At 38.7% G+C, this 20,433-nt stretch overlaps 2 protein-coding genes and 1 non-coding gene across 5 annotated transcripts in view; 2 read left to right on the forward strand and 1 right to left on the reverse strand.

The window, feature by feature from the left end:
* ITIH2 (inter-alpha-trypsin inhibitor heavy chain 2) overlaps positions 1-1,777 on the forward strand; it is a 37,515-nt gene extending 35,738 nt beyond the window's left edge. The window contains exon 21 of the mRNA XM_067700824.1: positions 1,577-1,777. Coding sequence (XP_067556925.1) covers positions 1,577-1,724 — 148 coding nt within the window. The 3' untranslated portion in view covers positions 1,725-1,777. The remainder of the gene's footprint in view (positions 1-1,576) is intronic.
* Positions 1-20,433, reverse strand: part of KIN (Kin17 DNA and RNA binding protein) — a 57,504-nt gene that overhangs the window by 11,172 nt on the left and 25,899 nt on the right. Inside the window, exons 10-13 of one of the 3 annotated variants that reach the window (XM_067700840.1) lie at positions 15,804-15,872; positions 14,894-14,993; positions 13,312-13,412; positions 301-9,579 (exon numbers count right to left, since the gene is read on the reverse strand). In XM_067700840.1, coding sequence (XP_067556941.1) covers positions 9,517-9,579; positions 13,312-13,412; positions 14,894-14,993; positions 15,804-15,872 — 333 coding nt within the window. In that variant the 3' untranslated portion in view covers positions 301-9,516. The other 2 variants (XM_067700830.1, XM_067700849.1) reach the window with 2 other exon arrangements.
* On the forward strand, positions 7,092-7,164 carry TRNAR-UCU (transfer RNA arginine (anticodon UCU)). The gene has a single exon. It is a non-coding gene; the product is annotated as a tRNA-Arg (tRNA).

Genomic DNA, 20,433 nt, shown 5'->3' on the forward strand with positions numbered 1-20,433 from the left:
TTTTTGAGTACTTATCCACTGAATGCATGTTTGTGTTGAATCTACTGAATACATCTTGGTGTAGCTTTTCTTACACAAACCGTATCCATATGCTTCATTTTGAAGTGAGAACATAGATACCTGTAAAGCATCCTGAGTTTAAACTTTTTATACGTCTTTTTCATTTTTCCCAGTCTTTTACAGCTGTCTCACCCAGGCCTAATCTGGTATCATATTAAAGAATTCGGGGCCTTTTTAGAGTTTTTACAAAGCAGCCAACTTTGCTCGATGAGAAATGACTCTTTTGGCACACGAATGTCATTGGCTTCCATGTACTTCATTAAACCATAAAATTACAACAATTAAGCCATAAAATTACAACAATCATTAAGCCATAAAATTACAACAGTAAAATAAAGTTACCACAGAAATAGATTTGTGAACTGCAACAATGGGCTCTTAGTACACTACTCAACTAGCATGGGTTTACCAGAGATCAGTGAGTTACCACTGGGCGTCAGTAAGCGTGTTTCATAGAAGCAACGCTGAGCACAGTTGATCACAGTAATAACAAGTTATCTGAGATTGGTAAACACATCTACTCTATGCTAATGACCAAAGGTAAAGGCTAGGCCCCATTTTCTTCTACTGCCAGCACCTCGTGACGCACAGCGGAAACTAACTCGACCCGTGGGCCACGCGCAAAGATGTATGTCTTAAAGCTCATTAATGGCAATATACCGTATAACTTCTTTACCCTTAAAACGAAAACCATGAATGTCTCAGGAACAGCCGGCGTCGCTCCTAAGTAGAACAGTCACCCCTGCAGTCAAGCTGAGAGGCACCTCAGATTCATCCTGCAGGGAACCTGTGAGCTGGAGCTTCGTTTCCACCTTCTTTCCATTTGAACGTTATTTCCGCCCCACAGCCTCCCTGCAGTAGCCTCAGCTCCCCAGAGCACGATGGTTGGATCCTCTTCCAGCCTCACCAGATAAACACAAGACACCCAGGAAATTGTGAATTTCAGATACTTGGGACATACTTCTGCTGGAACATGAGTGGTGTTTATCTGAAATTCTAATTTAACTGGCATCCTGCATTGTTATTTGCTAAATCTGGCAGCTTCTTCCTTGCTCTGGGCTAATTTGGAGACTATACCAGCCCTAGGCAACCTTGAGGACATAGCCCCCAGCCAGTTCCCACTGCCCCCTTGTCCCTTTCCCCGTGTCCAGAAAGAGGACTGCCTCTGACTACATGGGCCTCCCCTCCAAGGCAGCAGGGAAAAAATAAAAAAGGAAAGTTAATTTGCACTCTTTACCTTCCTGGAAAAGTCCATATTGGTCAATCTCTAGACAGGTTATTTGAATTTCTAAGGACACACTGCTTATTGTCTGTCTTTCTAAACCAAGCCCCTGACTCTGGTGCTTTGTATGACTTGGGGAAGACTTGGGGAACGGGGATGGGGCACAGGGGTGTTAGCAGATATGGTGCTAGAAGGGGGCAGAAAACAGAGAGGGAGAGTGTGTCTTCTTTCTAGATACACAGGCTGGCCACGCCCTGGTCTGTGTCCTAACCACGCCCACTGTTCTCCTTGCAGAGGCCTGCAGAAGGACTACCGGACAGACAGAGTGTTTGGGACCAACGTTCCTTGCTGGTTTGTGCACAACAGTGGGAAAGGCTTCATCGATGGACATTACAAGGACTACTTTGTGCCTCAGCTCTACAGCTTTCTCAAATGGCCTTGAAAAGTTTATAGTTGGGGAAATTCTATGTATAAATATACATTTTTTCCCTGCCACCTTTGTAGTCATTCTTGAGTTTGAATAATTAAAAACTAACCAGATATCATGGTGGTTTATAAAACCTGTTAACACACCTGAAGAAGATAAATACTTTGCAAAGAAGTTTTAGGATGTTGTTGGCGTTTTCAGATGGGAAGGTGTGTTAATCGAGGTCGTGCAGAGGAGGGCTGCATTGGTGAGACAAGCTGCCGTCCAGACGGAGTCCTGGGTTTGGCATTTACTGTAAGGACTTCACTGTTTTTAGTGTCAGGTCCTCAACCTTGCAACTGAATACATTATTAGGTTGTCAGTTACATGGGAAATTCAGTTATGAGGTTATTTGGTGAAGTTGGATTAAGAACAGGGGAAGTCACCTATCTTAATTGTTTTGTAGTTATATATATATGAATACAAAGCCCTGTCACCCTCTGTAGGGATAACCTTGCCAAGGTACCTAAGATGCCCATGATGCTTTGCCAAAATTCCTTCCTTAGTGTTGGCCTCAGAGACCCTTTTTAGTCCAAGAAGCCTGTATTAGTCAGGATTCTCCTGAGAAAGAGAACGAGTAGGATAGCCATGTCATATACACACACATATATAAACATACGCACATATACAGTTGGCCCTTGAACAACGTGGGGCTTAGGGCTGCCAAAATCCCACAGTTGAAAACCAACAAACTTTTATCTCTGTCTCAAAGACAAAGGAATTGATAGATGACTCACCCAAGGGCAGGAAACAAACAGTATAGAACAGATCAGGACTCAAACCCTAGTTTTTTGTTTTTTTATAAATTTATTTTTTATTTATATTATTTATTTTTGGCAGTGTTGGGTCTTTGTTGCTGTGCATGGGCTTTCTCTAGTTGCGGCAAGCAGGGACTACTCTTTGTTGCGGTGCGTGGACTTCTCATTATGGTGGCTTCTCTTGTTGCAGAGCACAGGCTCTAGGTGCGTGGGCTTCAGCAGTTGTGGCACGTGGGCTCAGTAGTTGTGGCTCATAGGTCCTAGAGTGCAGTCTCAGTAATTGTGGTGCATGGGCTTAGTTGCTCCATGGCATGTGGGATCTTCCCGGACCAGGGCTCGGACCCGTGTCCCCTGCATTGTCATGTGGATTCTTAACCACTGAACCACCAGGGAAGTCCTCAAACCCTAGTTTTTTGATTCCACATACTGTGATCTCTAATTAAACACAAACTTTTCCCCATACTTAGTGAATTTTAAAGATCTGTAAAATGAAACAACAGGTGCTATATTTGTTTTTTAAAAACCCACATACAGGGGTTTCCCTTGTGGCGCAGTGGTTGAGAGTCTGCCTGCTGATGCAGGGTACACGGGTTCGTGCCCCGGTCTGGGAAGATCCCACATACCACGTAGCGGCTAGGCCCGTGAGCCATGGCCGCTGAGCCTGCGCGTCTGGAGCCTGTGTTCCGCAACGGGAGAGGCCACAACAGTGAGAGGCCCGCGTACCGCAAAAAAGAAAAATAAAAAAAATCCACATACAAGTGGTCCCATGCAGTTCAAACCCATGTTGTTCAGGGGTCAATGGTATATATATAAAAGAAGAGATCTATTATAAGGAATTGCCTTACATGATTATGGAGGCTGGTGCAAGTCTGATCCATTATCATTCTGTGCTTTCCTTTGTTTATAACTTTCCTTTAAATCTATTCTGAAAATGGATATATGTTCAAAGGCCAAAGTGATGAAATTGCACTTAAAAAAAATTTTTAAGGTACATTTTTATGAAGCTTTCTCTCCATAATTTGGTTGAAACCATTTTTCATTTTATAAAGTAGACAAAACTACCTCTTTTTGGACATACCCAACCAATATTTGTGAAAGCAAGTGATCATCTTTTGACATAATTGCAAAATATTAAACGTGATTATTTCTATAATTTCCAAGATAACCTCAGTGCTGAAGAGGTAAATAGCATTGCCTTTTAGTTTCATTCCTCTATAAAAATTGGTCACCTATGGCACCTATGATTTTTAAAAAAATCTATTACATCTTTTCTATCCCTATTTCAAAAATACTAATCTTAAAATGCTAATATTCAACACAAACTTCAAAAGTGGGTTCTTATACTGGTTACTTTGTAAAAAATTTTGACCTTAAATCAGCTACCTTTAGCTATATAAGGTTAGATCTATTCCTAGTATTTTACATGTGCTCAGTAGTTTTTTTTTTTTTTTTTTTTTTAACATGCTCAGTAGTTTTAAAAATAATGATGAAAATCTTGGGGTGTAAATTTACACGCAGAGTACTGAGCAACATAGTCCTAGCAAAAGAAACTAGATTTAAAATCAAACCCATGTTATTCAAATTATCAAAACTTTTATTAATAGCTGGTGTTTTAAAATTCATTTCCTGTAAAAAATAACCTGATTAATACTGTTCACATGTGTCCCTCTTGAGACCAGAAAATTGCCTTCTCTATATAATTAATTTTGAATTATAAGTGAATAATCAATTTTGAATTTCAAATGAAGAAACCAAATTAATGGGAATCATTGAAAAAGAAGGAACTATTCCACTGTCTGCCTCTTGGTTAGTTCTGAAAGTATTATGCTCTCAGTGATGAAGAAAAACAAGTTGACAATTATCTACGCTTATTCGTTGAACACCTTGGAACCCACTGGTAATTGATCAATATTTAATTTTGTATAAAGCTGGGGTATTACAGGGCTGGTATTTGTCAGATATATTCCTCTTTAGGACAAAAGTAGCCTATCTTCAAAGCTTTCTGTAAGTATCAATCTAAACAGTTCCCATTAAACCAATTAGATATGTATGTCTTATTGTCAGAACTGTCAGGAAAATAAGAGCCTTTGTTTGAGAAACAAGACTGCGTTCAGGTCATACTTCTGTCATAAGTTTGTTTGTTTGTGTTTTTAAATATCTGAAAATTAAACAAGGCTTCTTAGAGTTGGAAAATTGGCAATCCAAAGAAATAAGTAAAAAAAAAAAGGGAATTAGAGAGTGTCTCTATGTGTAGTAAAAATGAACTATGAATCAGTAGTTATTTTAGTACCTAATGGTATGAGGTCTTATGCAAGTCATTCTACTTGCTTTAAAGGATCACTTAATACCATAAGGAGGAACATCTTCTCTTCAGACTTATCCCAATCGAAAGAGCTGTAAGTGACTCCAAAGACCCAGTAAAGTAGAAATTACCTGGCTGCCTAGATACATAAAAATGCTTATATGCTGTAATAATTTAGTAGTCTTATTCCTTTCTTAACACTTTTTCAGGGAATTCCCTGGCAGTCCAGTGGTTAGGGCTCAGCAGCCGTGGTCCGGGTTCAAACCCTGGTCAGGAAAGTAAGATCCCGCAAGCGGCAAGCATGAGGCATGGCCAAAAAACCAAACAAACAAACGAAACAAAACAAAACACTTTTTCACACTGGCAAAGTCTACATGGGTGACTTTTTCTGAAATATCCATGTGAGAGAAAGAAAAATCAAGGACGCTTCCTTTTAATGGTATAGTGATTCAATTACCCAGTTAACGTTTCTGGGGTCACTTCAGTCTACCTAATGATGACCTTACAACGAAGGCTGAGCCATATTCTAATCCTGTGATCCCATTTCACCAGAGTAGGAACTGAGGTATGTACAGTTCCTACTTACGTTACGGGTAACCGTAACGGTCTCTCACTGCGGTATGTCAAAGTCAGGGCGGGTTTTTTTTTTTTGGCTGCACCAGGTCTTAGTTGCGGCATGTGGGATCTAATTCCCTGACCAGGGATGGAACCCAGGCCCCCTGCATTGGGAGCGCAGAGACTTAACCACTGGACAGCCAGGGAAGTCCCAGGGCGGGTTTTTAAGTAGCCACTCCAAATTAGCTAATTTCTCTTTATCGGCCAATCATTTCATTTGAATATCAATTCACTAAACATTGTCAATTCCTACACGACACCCATCTTGGGCCTACACCTGCTTCTCACCCTTTTATCTCCAGCACCTCCTGCGATCATTTACTTAGGGGAGGCGCTTTAGTAAATGTTTGTTGAATAAATTCACTCAAACGTGTCAGCAAAAACTGATAGGCAGTTAGAAGTACACAAGGGTAAAAAGAGCAAATAAGGCAATGGGATCTGACGGCATTCCTAATGAAGAAAACTCAAGGAATTTGGTTTCCTAAGATATCAATGCCAATAATTTGATATGACCTCAAGCAAGCTGGTGAAAAAGAACAGCTTTCCAAAAACAGAAGCCACAGACAGAGAGAAAATATTTACAAAAGATATTATCTAAGACGATCATCCAAAATATACAAAGAACTCTTAAAACTCAACAGTAAGGAAGTGAATGACCCAATTTAAAAACGGCAAAAGACTTGAATAGACACGATATACAGATGGCAAATAAACATATGGAAAGATGCTCAACATCATATGTCATTAGGGATTGCAAATTAAGACAATGAGATACTACTACACACCTATTAGAATGCCAAAATCAAGACAACACTAAATGCTGGCAAGGAGGTGGAACAACAAGAACTCTCATTCATTGCTTGCAGGACTACAGAACAGAACAGCCACTTCGGAAGTCAATCTTACCATTCAATCCAGGAACCACGCTCCTTGGTATTTCCCCAAATGAGTTGAAAACTTATGCCTGCACAAAAATCTACACACGTAGGTTTATAGCAGCTTCATTCATAGTTGACAAAACTTGGAAGCAACGAAGATGTCCCTCCGTAGGTGAATGGATAAATACACTGTGGTATATACAGATAAGGTGGTATTACTCAGCACTTAAAAAAAAAAGAGCCATCAAGCCACGAGAAGACGCGTGGAGGAAACAAATGCATATTACCCAGTAAAAGAAGCCAGTCTGAAAAGGCTACATACTGTATGAGTCCAACTACCAGACATTCTGGGGAAGGCAAAACTATGTAGACAGTAAAAAGATCACTGGTTGATGGAGGCAGGCAGGGGAGGGGGGATGAGCAGGTGGATGTTCAGACTGAGGAACCTATTTTGCATGATACCATAATGGTGAATGTATTTCATTAGAAATTAGTCCAAGCCCATAGAATGTACAATCCCAAGAGTGAACTCTTGACGTCAGCTACGGATGCTTGGTGAGGATGACGTGTCCATGCAGGGTCATCAGTTATAACAGATGCACCATCTGGTGGGGGTGCTGATGGTAGGGAGGCTGTGGCTCGGGGGGCAGGGGGCACGTGGGAAATCTCTACACGTTCTGCTTAATTTTGCTGTGAACTTAAAATTGCTCTAAAAAATAAAGTCTATTTTTTTTTTTTTAAAAAAAGAATAGCTTACGATGCTTTAAAAAGAAAAAAATAGTCAGGGAATTCCCTGGCGGTCCAGTGGTTAGGACTCTGCGCTTCTACTGCAGGGGACCCAGGTTCAATCCCTGGATGGGGAACTAAGATCCTGCAAGCCATGTGGCTCGGCCAAAAAAATAATAATAAAGAAAGAAAAGAAAATAGAGAAAAAAGTCTACATAAGACTTGATTTTAGGTGTCTGCAGTCTCTCTGCTTAACATAACCATATTGGCCTCTAAAAACTTACAGGAAAAAAGGTTCTACAGTCTAGCATCATATTTTTGTGCTTCAGACTTTTTTCAATTAAGTTGACCTTCAATAATGCTACTTTATTTTATCCTGTGACAATTTCAGGAAGATGCTGGAGAAAAGAATTAAATGTGGGCGGTAGGGATGAAACATGGTTTTCTAAGAAGAAAACCACTGAGTTGATTCCAAACTTACAGATTTGGGGGAGGCCTATGAAATTTGTCATGTTTTATTTATCCACTATAATCAGGGAGAACCATTCCCCTTATGGAAATTCCTCAGGTCACAAACGCTCGCCCCCATTTACTGACACTATGCTCACTTCGTTTATCAAACACCTACTAAGTGCCGGGCTTTACGTCTGACACTCCATATGCATTTTCTGTAGTTCTCACAACAACCCTGCCGGGACACACTATTTTTGACAATTTATACATTAAAAGCATTGAAATTCGAGAACATTAACTTTCCTGAGATGACTTAGCTAGTGAATAGAATAGCCAAAATTCAACCTAAAGTCTGCCCAACTCCAAAATCCAGCTCCTTTCCCCAGTACGATGCTGTCCAGCTATTTCGGAAACGCTTTAATTCATCCCATAGCATTTTCTGTAAAGCTACTGACATCACCCTATTACTATTTCTTTCGCTGCCTCCTCTGTCTCTGTTCACCAGCAAATACTCTCCCACCTTCTGATAATAGATTTATCACCCCTCCCCTAAGGGTGGGGTTCCAGAGGGATGGCCCATGGGTTGGAATACAATACAAGTCTGGCCAGTCGGTAGTATTCCAATCCTTTTACTTGGAATGATCTGTCCCGGTGTGGATCCATAAGACTCAATCCCAGGTTTTTTGCTGGAACTGTGACAGAAGGGTAAGATGTAAACCTGGAGGCTGGAGATGCTGGCAGTCATCTTGCTGTTTTGAAAAGTACCTTGAATGAACCCAACACAGAAGCCAGAGATGACAGGGGCCCAGCCCTGAATCTGGACTGCTTGCACCCTGAATCTCACTTGAATCGAGGGTCTGCTCCTTCACAGTTATATGAACTATAAACTTCCTTTTTTTTTTCCCATAAGCAACTGTGAGGTGGGTTTCCTGTCTTTTGTATCCCTTCATAATACGCTGCCCTACTTATTTAAAAATGGACAGCTCACCATTGCTGGTGGGATTGTAAAATGGTGTAGCCACTTTGGAACACGGCCTGGCAGCTCTTCAAATGTTAAACATGGTATAACATGAGTGAGTTACAGTATGACTGACTCCAATCCTAGGATCTGAAAACGTACGTTCACACAAAATCTTGTACACGAATGTTCACAGCAGCATTATTCATAATTGCCTCAAAGCGGAAACAACCCAAATCCAGCAACTGATGAATAGTTTTTTAAAAATGCAGTATACCCATATGATGGATAATTGTTCAATGAAAAGGAATGAGATAGTGATCCGTGCTACAACGTGGATAACCCTTGAAAACATTATGCTGTGTGAAAGAAGCTGGTCATAAAAGACCGCATATCGTATGATTCCATTTATATGAAACGTCCAAAACAGGCAAACACACAGAGATGGAAAGTAGATTAGTAGTTGCCAGGGGCTGGGGAGAGAGGGGAGGTTAGGAGTGACTATGGATACAGGGTTACTTTCGGGGGTGATGAAAATGTTTCCAATTAGATAGTGGTGGTGCTTGCACAACTTTGTAAATATTCTAAATACCACTGAAATGTCCACTTTAAATGGGTGAAATTGTATGGTGTGTGTGAATTATATCTCAATAAAGCTGCTATTCTATTTATAGTTTGACTCTTTAAAATGTAATTATATTTACAGTTCAACTTTACTACTTGACTGATGAAAATAGAAATTTAGAATATATGAAGGATTTCCTCTAACTATATGATTCTAAATTGTCCTATATAAAACACTTTACAATAATGTCCTTTTAATGAAGATAAAAAATCATCAAGGAAATATTACAAAGGAAATAAAAATAACAAAGACAAAATTACACAATTTTGATACTTCATGAGACATAACTAGATTTTTCTGTAAGTTTAGCTAAACAACTATACAGTAATATTTAAATAAATCCATTTGTTTTATACAAAAGAAACACCCTAACACAGTAGAGTCTTGTAATGCCTTTGTGAACACCAATTTGATGCTTTAAGATTTTAATGTGCTGTTAACAAGTTATCAAACTCAGGCAAGTTTAGAAATGTCTTCGTATTGAATTCCTTCAACTCTGCGTCCTTTTAAAGGGCCCTACAAATTAAAATAATTGAAGAAGAGGTTAAGAACACACATGTACTTATAAGACAAGAAAAGGACACACACTTCTGGATCCAAATTTGCCTTTTTCACATCCCTAAGATACCACTAAGGTACCTAACAGCTGTACACATCTGTGAATTTTACAAGTATTCTAAAGCATTCTACGGCAACCTCATCAAGAACTGGCCGTAGTTTCTTCAGTGCTATGTGGCATGTGTTACCTCTAGACCCTGTGGCAGAGACTGGCTAGCTGGTCAGTATCTCCTCTGCTTCCTGGAGCAAGTCACACTTCCTGGCTCCTCCTGTGGTCAGGTATGCCATGAGATGGAGCTCTGGCCCAAGGAAGGGAACAGAAGTGACGCGGGCCACTTCCAGGCCCAGGCCATGCTCCCCCCCACAGGCAACCCGTCACGCTCCCCGCGGCCTGCCTGAAGCACATGGACACGGCAGCTGTCAAAACCCCGGTTGAAGGTGGTAGAGCCACCAGTTAGAAGGACCCTGGGCTCACAAATCACCCCTAAGAAAAGAGCCATTCCCTGATTCAGAAGACCTGTTCTGCACTTCAAAATGAGAAGTTAATGTCTATCATGTTTGTGCCATTATCAGTTGGTTTTTTTTTTTTTAAATAACAAATATTATTTTAAGCAATACAAATCCTCATACTCAAAGATATTTGTCTAGGTTAGCTGTGACAGGCTGGTCTTATTACAGAAAATGAGACCAACCTGAAATATATTTTCTTGTTCCCTTCATATCCAACAAAAAGGGAAAGGGGAAAGAAAACTGGATTAATGAAAGATGATACCTGTCATAAAAGCTGATACAGCCTGGGAACACAGAGGCTAAGAATATGGGCTCTGGACCCAGACTGCCCAAGTTCAAACCCCACCCTCAGCAGGTGACATAACCCCTCAGTGCCCCATTATCCCCTAGTGGGGAACAGTAACAGTACCCTACATTACTGACTTGTTGAGAAATATAAATGAGCTAGCACATATAAAGTGCTCAGAATAACATCTGGAACATAATATGCATATGAGCTCAATAATTCTTTTTTTTTTTTTTTTTTTTTTTTTGCGGTACGCGGGCCTCTCCCTGTTGTGGTCTCTCCCGTTGCGGAGCACAGGCTCCGGATGCACAGGCTCAGCGGCCATGGCTCACGGGCCCAGCCGCTCCGTGGCATGTGGGATCCTCCTGGACTGGGGCACGAACCCGTGTCCCCTGCATCTGCAGGCGGACCCTCAACCACTGCGCCACCAGGGAAGCCCAAGCTCAATAATTCTTAACTCTTATTATTAAATCTTTCAGTTAAAATTTAAAAGTTGGTCCTCTCCACTGCAAAATATAAAATGATGATGATGACTCTAACCCTGGGCTGAGATTTTAACATTTTTTACCTTCCTTTAAAAAATGCTTTTAAAATGTCTTTCTTTTAATGTACTATAATGATTACATATAAAGGAAATAAATTCCCAGATAAAGCATGACCCAGTTTGACATCATCAGGTTTAAAGGTCGAAGGTCAATTACACTTCTGTGATAAGAAGGCCAAGCAAGGGATAAAGAAGGGGGCCAGACTTGGGTTAACTAGGCAAGTATCTAAAAAGTTGGGGCTGGTTTTGAACAATTTGTGAGCTATTTAAAAAATCTGCTTAATAAATGTGTAAATTCCAAATCTTATGATACTGATACTAAAATTTAAGATGCCAGAAATAATAAAAATAGGAGAAACCACTCGAAAAGTTCATGTTTTTCAGGGCATTGACTTGGAGAAAACATGCGGACGTAGAGACAAGCTGACCGACATGCACAAACCAGCACAGATATTTTTAATGGAGGCAGGCTGCAAAAGAAGAAGAAAAAACCAAAAAATTTGCATGTGGGTTTCCTCCCCCAAGAGTACACGTTGCTTTGCAATCAACCAGAAAGGCTTTCCCTGCGGATCACCTCTGAGGTTCTATCTCCGTCCGGCTCTGAGAGCGATGAAAGCATTAGAGGGGAAGATGGAGCTGTGGGTTCACAGCAAGGCCGGGAAGAAAGCAGCTCTCGAAAATCATACAGACTGGAAACCAAAGCTGTGGACGGAACCTAGAATATCCTCAACAGTACTGAGTCGTTCTGTTTCCCTTAGATGAAAACGTGAAGCGGGATGTAAGTTGGATAGTATTAGGAAACTAGAAAGTAGAGGAAATTCAACCTGCCAAGGAAATACGAGAGTTTCCACGATCTTATGCTGATTGAATCAGAAAAAAAAAAACTGATTTAAAAAAGAACTTCAATCTGTTCATGTAGTCAGATTAATAAATTCCCTACTGACAGGTGACATTCCCTGTTCCTTTTTTTTCCCCTTAGAGTTTATGTTCGTTGGTGATTAGGTTAGTATTTTCAAGGACAGGGAAAAAATGCTTAATTTACTGAAATGTGATTTTTTTCAAATAAGAACCTAAATGGTTTTTCTAGAAAGCTTTCCTGAGACACATGTTCTCAAACCAGTTCATAGCTGGGCTCAGGGGACCTGAGAACTCCTTAAAGGGAACACATAAAATTTGGCAGTTTATGTGCAGTTTCTTGCAGAGAGCCCAAAACTTTCATCAAACTCTTCAGGAAGTTGATTATTCCCCCAAACACTAAAACTTCCTGTAGTGGAGATGAAAAAGCTTCTCGTTTAGAGATAAAGATACACGGTGCGGTAGCGCAGGGATCTAAAAAGAATTAGGCAGTTAGGAAAAAACATGTTTCAGACCCTTCCTTCTGAAGACAGCTCAGGTCTCACTCAGCCTCATGCGCAGACCTGTCAGTGGACCGTCAGTTCTAAGTCAACGAACAATTTTACTTAAATGTCAGATTTCTTAAAATCTATTTATTGATCTCTTCTACCTTAAATCCTTTATGAAAGAAAGAAGGACATTAAAAAGTATTATTGATCTCTGTGGCTTTTCCCCCACTAACTCTGACTATATATTCTCCACTAATCACACTACGGCAGATTGAGTTTTATGTTAGATGTGGGGGAAAAAAACTGGGATATAAAACTATGTGTAATATATACAATGTTATAAAATAGAAAGACTGAAAAAAAACAGACCAAAATATTAATGGAGGTTATCATTTGCCTGGAGGTTTACGGGCAATTTTAAAAATTATTTATATTAAATTGTATTTTTCAGCTTTTATCCAAGAGTGCTGCTAGAGACTGAATGTTTGTGTCCCTGTCGAAATTCATTCAATACATTCAAAATGTGATGGTATTAGGAAGTGGGGTCTTTGGGAAGTGATTAGGTCATGAGGGCAGAGCCCCTGAGAATGCATTAGTGCCCTTAAAAAGGGATCCCAGAGAGCTCCCTTTCCCCTCCCACCATGTGAGGACACATTAACCAGGAAACAGGCCTTCAGCAGACATCGAATCTGCCTGTGCCTTGATCTTGGACTTCCAGCCTCCACAAACGTGAGAAATAGATTTCTGTTGTTTCTAAAGCCACCCCAGTCTATGGTATTTTGTTATAGCAGCCTGAACAGATTAAGACACATAAGGAATTTCTTTTGTAATCAGAAAATAAAATGCTTTAGTAATGTCAGTCATTAGAGAAAATAAGCTTATAGATTTCCAAATAGGAGAGAAGGCAAACAGAAAGCCCAAACTTAAAACACGAATCCGATGAAAAAAAACCATAGCACATTTTAAAAGCATTTTGAAATTTCCGTCTTTGTGTAAACTATACTTACGGTTTCAATGACTATAGTAGCTGAAAAAGTCTTCTCATTGATGGATTCTAGGGTACCTTCATTTCCTCTGTAGCCTCCATTTAAAACGAGAATTCTTTTTCCTGTAACAGAAAAGGGTTAACACTTAATACAAAGAAAATGGCCACTTTCTTCTACTTTCTTACAGCCAAATGCAATTACACTGAATCAACATAGTAGAAAACAAAACTCTTCTCTTAGATGTTCTTAACCATTTAATATCTGTATGATGCTACAGTACAGTCTGTAGATACTTTGATAACTGTAACATCACAAGACTCCTCATTTTTTCTACTTATTTGTCAAGGGATGTTTTAATTTTATACCAAGGAGTATAAGGTTCTTGGAGGAGATGCCCAGAGCCCAGAAGTAATCAGAAAAAATTCAGTTAACTTTTAATTTCTCTCTTTTTAAGATCATAAGATGGTTGCTAGTTTCATAAAAGCGTAAATATGTGCCTGCTGTTTGGTTGAGCCATTCTATCTCTAAGAATTTTCTCAACACAAATCATATATCCATACAAAGATCTGTATGTGAATGCTCATATAGCAGGTTTGTTTGTAATGGCCAAGAGCCGTAAACAACCCCAATGTCCATCAGTAGGTGACTGGATAAAGAAACTGGCACATCCACATAATGAAATAGTTGGCAATAAAAAGGAATAAAGTATAGATGCACACAACAACGTGAATGAATCCACAATGATGTACTTAGTGAAAGAAGCCAGACAGAAACACAGGACACATGGTATGATTTTATTTATATAAAATTGTAGAAAACTATGAGCTAATCTATAGTCACAGAAGGCAGACTGGTGGTTGCGTGGGGGACGGGGGAGACAGCAGGGAGCGAAGGACTATAAAGGAAACGGAGGAAACTCTGTGGGGTGATGGACACATTTGCTAAGTTGATTGTAAGGGTGGTTTTCACGGGAGTACGCATGTGTTGAAAACATCAAATTGTATACTTTATACAGATGCAGTTTATGTTAATTACATCTTACTGAAGCTGAAAAAAAAGTCCACAATTTCTAATCCATAAAATGAATTTTATTTTATGGAGAAAGAATATAGGATCCGATAAACAGAAGTTTTAGAGACTAACATTATCACTGTGCCAGCAATGATACCACCATGAAGAGTCTGGGTCAGAGGCAAACAACCTAACTACAGAAGCATTTATACTAGATATGCGTAAGACAATTAAGGAAAAGAAAATGCAAAATAATACTGACTTTTACTTTACCATCTCAAATAGCTAAACAAATATATTAATAATAATCCTAATATGATTGATTTTATCCAGATATGTCTGTGATTTGCTTCTGGAGAGAAAACAAAGATTCTAGAAAGGGAAAATTTATTTATGCCACAAAATAGCTTTCTCAGAGGACTGGTAAACTACCACCTCCCCAAGTCAAACTGGGATCAGTTATATTGGCAGTTATATGTTTCTAAAAAGGAAACTCGTACCCAGAACTATCAAGTAACGTCAAAAACTAAGGTTTTAAAGAATGGAATCACTTATTTCGATGGTATATTAAATGGTCTGCAGAAAGATTTACCTGGTGCTGGAATTACTGTTTCTAAATGAGTCTGGTCAAGTTTCAGCTTGTCTCCAGAATCAATCATCTTCACCACAGCGGTGTAATTGTCAATTACTTCCTGCCATGTAAAACCAACACTTTTATAACAGAAGAGACATGTGAACACAAAGTCCAAAGGACAGAAATAAATGTAAACAATGAAATTCTAACCAAAAGGTAAGAGTAACTTGTTTTAAGAGTAACTCCTTGTATCAATGGAGCTTATTTTCTAGATGCCATATATGACCTCAGGCTATGGTTCTTAAAGAATTCAATTCAAAGCTTAGTTAAGGTTTTCATCTGGAAAGAAAAGGCTGGTGACCTTAGAATAAGACTTTAAGAAATACAATGAGAGGGATAATTCTGTGTCATTTCAAGTACAGTAGGAGGGCAACTTATGCATGCACAAGGGTGGGTGCTAGCATGAAACTATACTCAGGAAAAGCACAAGAAAGAAAAAGACTGGAGCATTGATTTTTTTTAAATTTTAAAATCCTAGAGCAATCAAAAGATAAGTCTCTCAGGCAAACCACAAGGAAGTCCTCCTTGGAACTCTGGGGCACTATTACATTGCCCATCATTAACAAAGGGAATGTACCTTACTTACTAGCAAGGTGCGCTCACTGAATTTTTTAAGAGGTGCCGATGGGATTTCATACATACCATTTGCTCTAGTAAGAAAGCCGACAAAAGTTAAGTATAAACTATGGTTGGAAATGAAATATTTCCTCAACCGTTGGGAAGTCAGCCTTCCTTTCATGGAACCATCGAGAACCTTAGACACACTGCTTCTGTTACTAGGACTTGATTTTTAAGGAGAATCAAAATGGCTTTACTCAGCCACATGCCAGCTCCTTCACCAAATTCCATCATAACTCCATGTTCTTACCTTAACAATCCCCTTTTTCTTATGATATTTCTCTCCAAGTTTTTTGGTTATAATTTTCACTACAATTTCCTGGAAAATAAGAAAAAAATAAAGATGGAAGGAATGATATAAATTATCTTTCCTCTTTTGATCCTTCATTTTAAACATTTTCACCAAAAATCATAGTAAAATGTTAACTGCTTTGCTAAATAAGACATTTTGGAGATGGAAGTCTTCCCAACGATGGCAGAACATTTCCTTAGTAATCTTTCATTCCTTCTGTCTCTTTTTATTCAACACAGTTGGTTACCAAGAGGAAAAAACGCGTATCTCATGGCTGATTTCCATAGTGAAGATTTCCTGAAATCTAGGACTTTCATCCACCAATCTCAACTCTATTAATCCAGGTCTTTCATAGAGAGCTTCTTTCTTTCTCTCCATTCAAGGAAGAAAAAATGCCAAGGATGTTATATGTTGACATTCACCGCTGACAAAAAAACTCAAGAGAGCAGGAGTCTCACTGGGAACTGCAAGCAACGGAGGCTTTGAGCTAAAGCACAACACTTTCCACAATGCTCTTTTCTCACGATGTTGCTCTGGATTTTTGGTAAGACTGGACTCCTCCAGACTAGCTCTAGCTAAAAGCATCGCTCTTCTGAGCATCTAGTTCTCAACGGGAGAGAAATCTGAGTTTATTTCATATTAATGCATTCTGAGTTTGCTTCTTTATCATTGTTTTCCTGATTTCAATTGGCTAATGGCTGACGATAAAAATTAAATCACTTGACTTAATTCCAGATTCACTACAGCAATTCTGTATTTGCTACTTCAAGTGGATACAGCAGAAGTACTAGATGGTCACAAGTACTTCAATAAGCCAGGCTAAACATTACATTAACAAAAACCTAGTAAGGACTTTGGGGGAGAATATTTAACAGCAGAAAAATATGTTTAAGAGAAGGCTTGAATGTTCTTATTCTTAAGTCAGTATTCTATTAAGACTTTCTCAATGAAGCCATATAATACCAACAGTTTCTCTGATTTCTGGGCTAAATTTCTCAAAGGCCCTCATGGGTACACACACTTATAATTTAAACATAATTCATTACTTCATTGTACTATTGACACTTGCTCATAGCACATCTGTCAAAACTTCCTTTTCTGAGTTTAAAAACTAAAGCTCTCCAATCCATCTCTGTGGGCTGCTGGTTATTTTAACACACATACTGCCCGTTTCAAAATGAGACACACACTGAGTCACTGGATCCCTGTTGGCTGATCTTCCCTTTTTTTTTTTTTTGCGGTACGCGGGCCTCTCACTGTTGTGGCCTCTCCCGTTGCGGAGCACGGGCTCTGGACGCGCAGGCTCAGCAGCCATGGCTCACGGGCCCAGGCGCTCCGCGGCATGTGGGATCTTCCCAGACTGGGGCACGAACCCGTGTCCCCTGCATCGGCAGGCAGACTCTCAACCATTGCGCCACCAGGGAAGCCCTGATCTTCACTTTTAATGTAACATTCTCCAAGAGGAGCTAGGAAGAAAATCTGAATAATTTACTATACTAGAAGATTATCAAACTGAAAATAAAATTTTATTAAAAGTATTGTCAATGCAGGGACTTCCCTGGCGGTCCAGTGGTTAAAGACTTCGCCTTCCAATGCAGGGGGTGTGGGTTCAATTCCTGGTTGGGGAAGTAAGATCCCACATGCCTTGTGGCCAAAAAACCAGGGCGTAAAGCAGAAGCAATATTGTAAGGAGTGCAATAAAGACTTTAAAAATGGTCCACATTAAAAAAAAAAATCTTAAAAAAAAAAAGTATTGTCAATGGGAAGAGAACTTTTGGACTAACTAAAAATGCTTTTTTTTTTTTTTTTGCTTTTGGTTTGTTTTCTTTTTCCTTTAAACCAATGGTTCTGAACAAAGGTGATTCTAAACATGAGAATCACCTAGGCGGTTAGTGAAAATAGCCATTTCACCCCAGGAGACTGGATAGTGGTAGTATTGAAGCATATATGTCTTGGAAAGAAATGGTCTAAATTTTTTTGAATTGTGCTCTGGTTAAGAACTACTGCTCTAAGCAAAATTCTTGATTACACTTTCATAAACAATATATGAAACTATTAATATCAAATGCTAGCTACTCGGACAGGGAAAGCAAACAAAATAATTCATAGATGGTTACCTCTCTCTAGGTCCTTCCTTTTCTAATCTTCACCCAGACTTCTACTCAGAGACGGAAGTCAGGGAGACTAATGCATCCCAGGAAGTACTGTTTATTAGGGCAGAGTACAACCTAGTGAATCTGACTGCCAGGGAAATCCTAGCTCACCACTTTCTAAATGACCTTGGGGGAATTACTCAAATAATCTATACCTCAGTTGTCTCACCTATCAAAAGGGAATAATAACAGTAATTACCTTGTAGGGCTGATATGAGAATTAACTGAAATAATTCATATGAAGCACTTTTTTTTAATAGTTTTTCTTTTCTTTTTTTTAATAGAAGTATAGTTGATTTACAATGTTGTGTTAGTTTCAGGTGTACACCACAGTGATTCGGTTATATGTATATGTTTATCTATTCTTTTTCAGATTCTTTTCCCTTATAGGTTATTAAAAAATATTGAGTATAGTTCCCTGTGCTATACCGTAGGTCCTTGTTGGTTCTGTTTTATACATAATAGTGTGTAACTGATAATCCCAAACTCCTAATTTATCCCCTCCCTACCCCCTGCCTCTCCCCTTTGGTAACCATAAGTTTGTTTTCCATGTCAGTGGGTCTATTTCTGTTTTGTAAAGAAGCTCATTTGTATCTTTTTTTTTTTAGATTCCACATATAAGCAATATCATATGATATTTGTCTTTCTCTGTCTGGTTTATGAAGTACTTATTTTCTATTTAATACAGCAAGGATTTTCATTTTACATAACTTATTTCATGATCTTTCATGTGGTCACCAGGCAAATGTTTCCCATTGTATAAGAACATAAACTAAGACATGGAAACAAAATTATTTTTAAGCTAGTGAGGGAATAACTATGAAGATTTAAATTAGAACTTTATGCTTTTTGATCTTCAAGATCATTATTAATAATAATAATAAATCAGAAATTTTCAAATCAGAAATTACCCAAATAATTACTTTTCACTCTTGTGTTATTGATCAAGCCAGCTCCCTTAAGGATAACTAAGATACCCTGAAGGTTTTATGAAAACTTCATATTCCAGTAAGTTCAAAACCGAGCAGCAATAAATAAAAAATATTTAAAGTACTGAAATGTTTAAAAATTATTATGCAATTGTTATCTTAAAAGAACAAGAAATAAAGTGAAATAAGTCACAGAAAGATAAAAACTATGACATCATTTATATGTGGAATCTAAAAAATACAACAAACTAGTGAATACAACAAAAAAGAAGCAGACTCACAAATATAGAGAACAAATTAGTGGTTACCAATGGGGAGAGGGAAGTGGAGAGGGGCAATAAAGGGATGAGGGAAAAAAAAGTTATTATGGGCTTACATGAAATCATGTGTGTGAAACTTTTGAAAACTGGAAAGCACTACAGAATTTAAAGAATCTTTCCTTCAATAAAAAAATTTTTTTAAAGACTTTAGTAAATTAGATTAAGAAAAAACGAAAAAAGACAGAAGAAGCAATAATAAAAAAGCAATAAAAAACAAATCTTTCCTTGAACTTATATAATTAAAACGTGTTTTTAGAAAAGGGAACCCTGTTGCACTGCTGGTGGGTATGTAAATTGATACAGCCACTATGGAGAACAGTATGGAGGTTCCTTAAAAAAACTAAAAATAGAATTACCATATGACCCAGCAATCCCACTACTGGGCATATACCCTGAGAAAACCATAATTCAAAAAGAGTCATGTACCACAATGTTCATTGCAGCTCTATTTACAATAGCCAGGACATGGAAGCAACCTAAGTGTCCATCAACAGATGAATGGATAAAGAAGATGTGGCACGTATATATAATGGAATATTACTCAGCCATAAAAAGAAACGAAATTGAGTTATTTGTAGTGAGGTGGATGGACCTAGAGTCTGTCATACAGAGTGAAGTAAGTCAGAAAGAGAAAAATAAATACCGTATGCTAACACATATATATGGAATCTAAAAAAAAAAAATTGGTTATGAAGAACCTAGGGGCAGGACAGGAATAAAGACACAGACCTACTAGAGAATGGACTTGGGGACATGGGGAGGAAGAAGGGTAAGCTGGGACAAAGTGAGAGAGTGGCATGGACATATACATACTACCAAATGTAAAATAGGTAGCTAGTGGGAAGCAGCGGCATAGCACAGGGAGATCAGCTCGGTGCTTTGTGACCACCTAGAGGGGTGGGATAGGGAGGGTTGGAGGGAGGGAGGGAGACGCAAGAGGGAAGAGATATGGGGATATATGTATATGTATAGCTGATTCACTTTGTTATAAAGCAGAAACTAACACACCATTGTAAAGCAATTATACGCCAATAAAGATGTTAAAGAAAAAAAAAAAGCTGTTTTTACAACAAAGTACCTAACTGGGTATTCTTATAGCAATAACTGAAAATAATTCCAGGCTTAAATTCAAATTTGTCCATACACAAATTTGGCATTAAACTCAAGAAACATTACTGGTCCATGA

Source organism: Pseudorca crassidens, chromosome 1 (genome assembly GCF_039906515.1).
Source record: "Pseudorca crassidens isolate mPseCra1 chromosome 1, mPseCra1.hap1, whole genome shotgun sequence".
NCBI lineage: Eukaryota > Metazoa > Chordata > Mammalia > Artiodactyla > Delphinidae > Pseudorca > Pseudorca crassidens.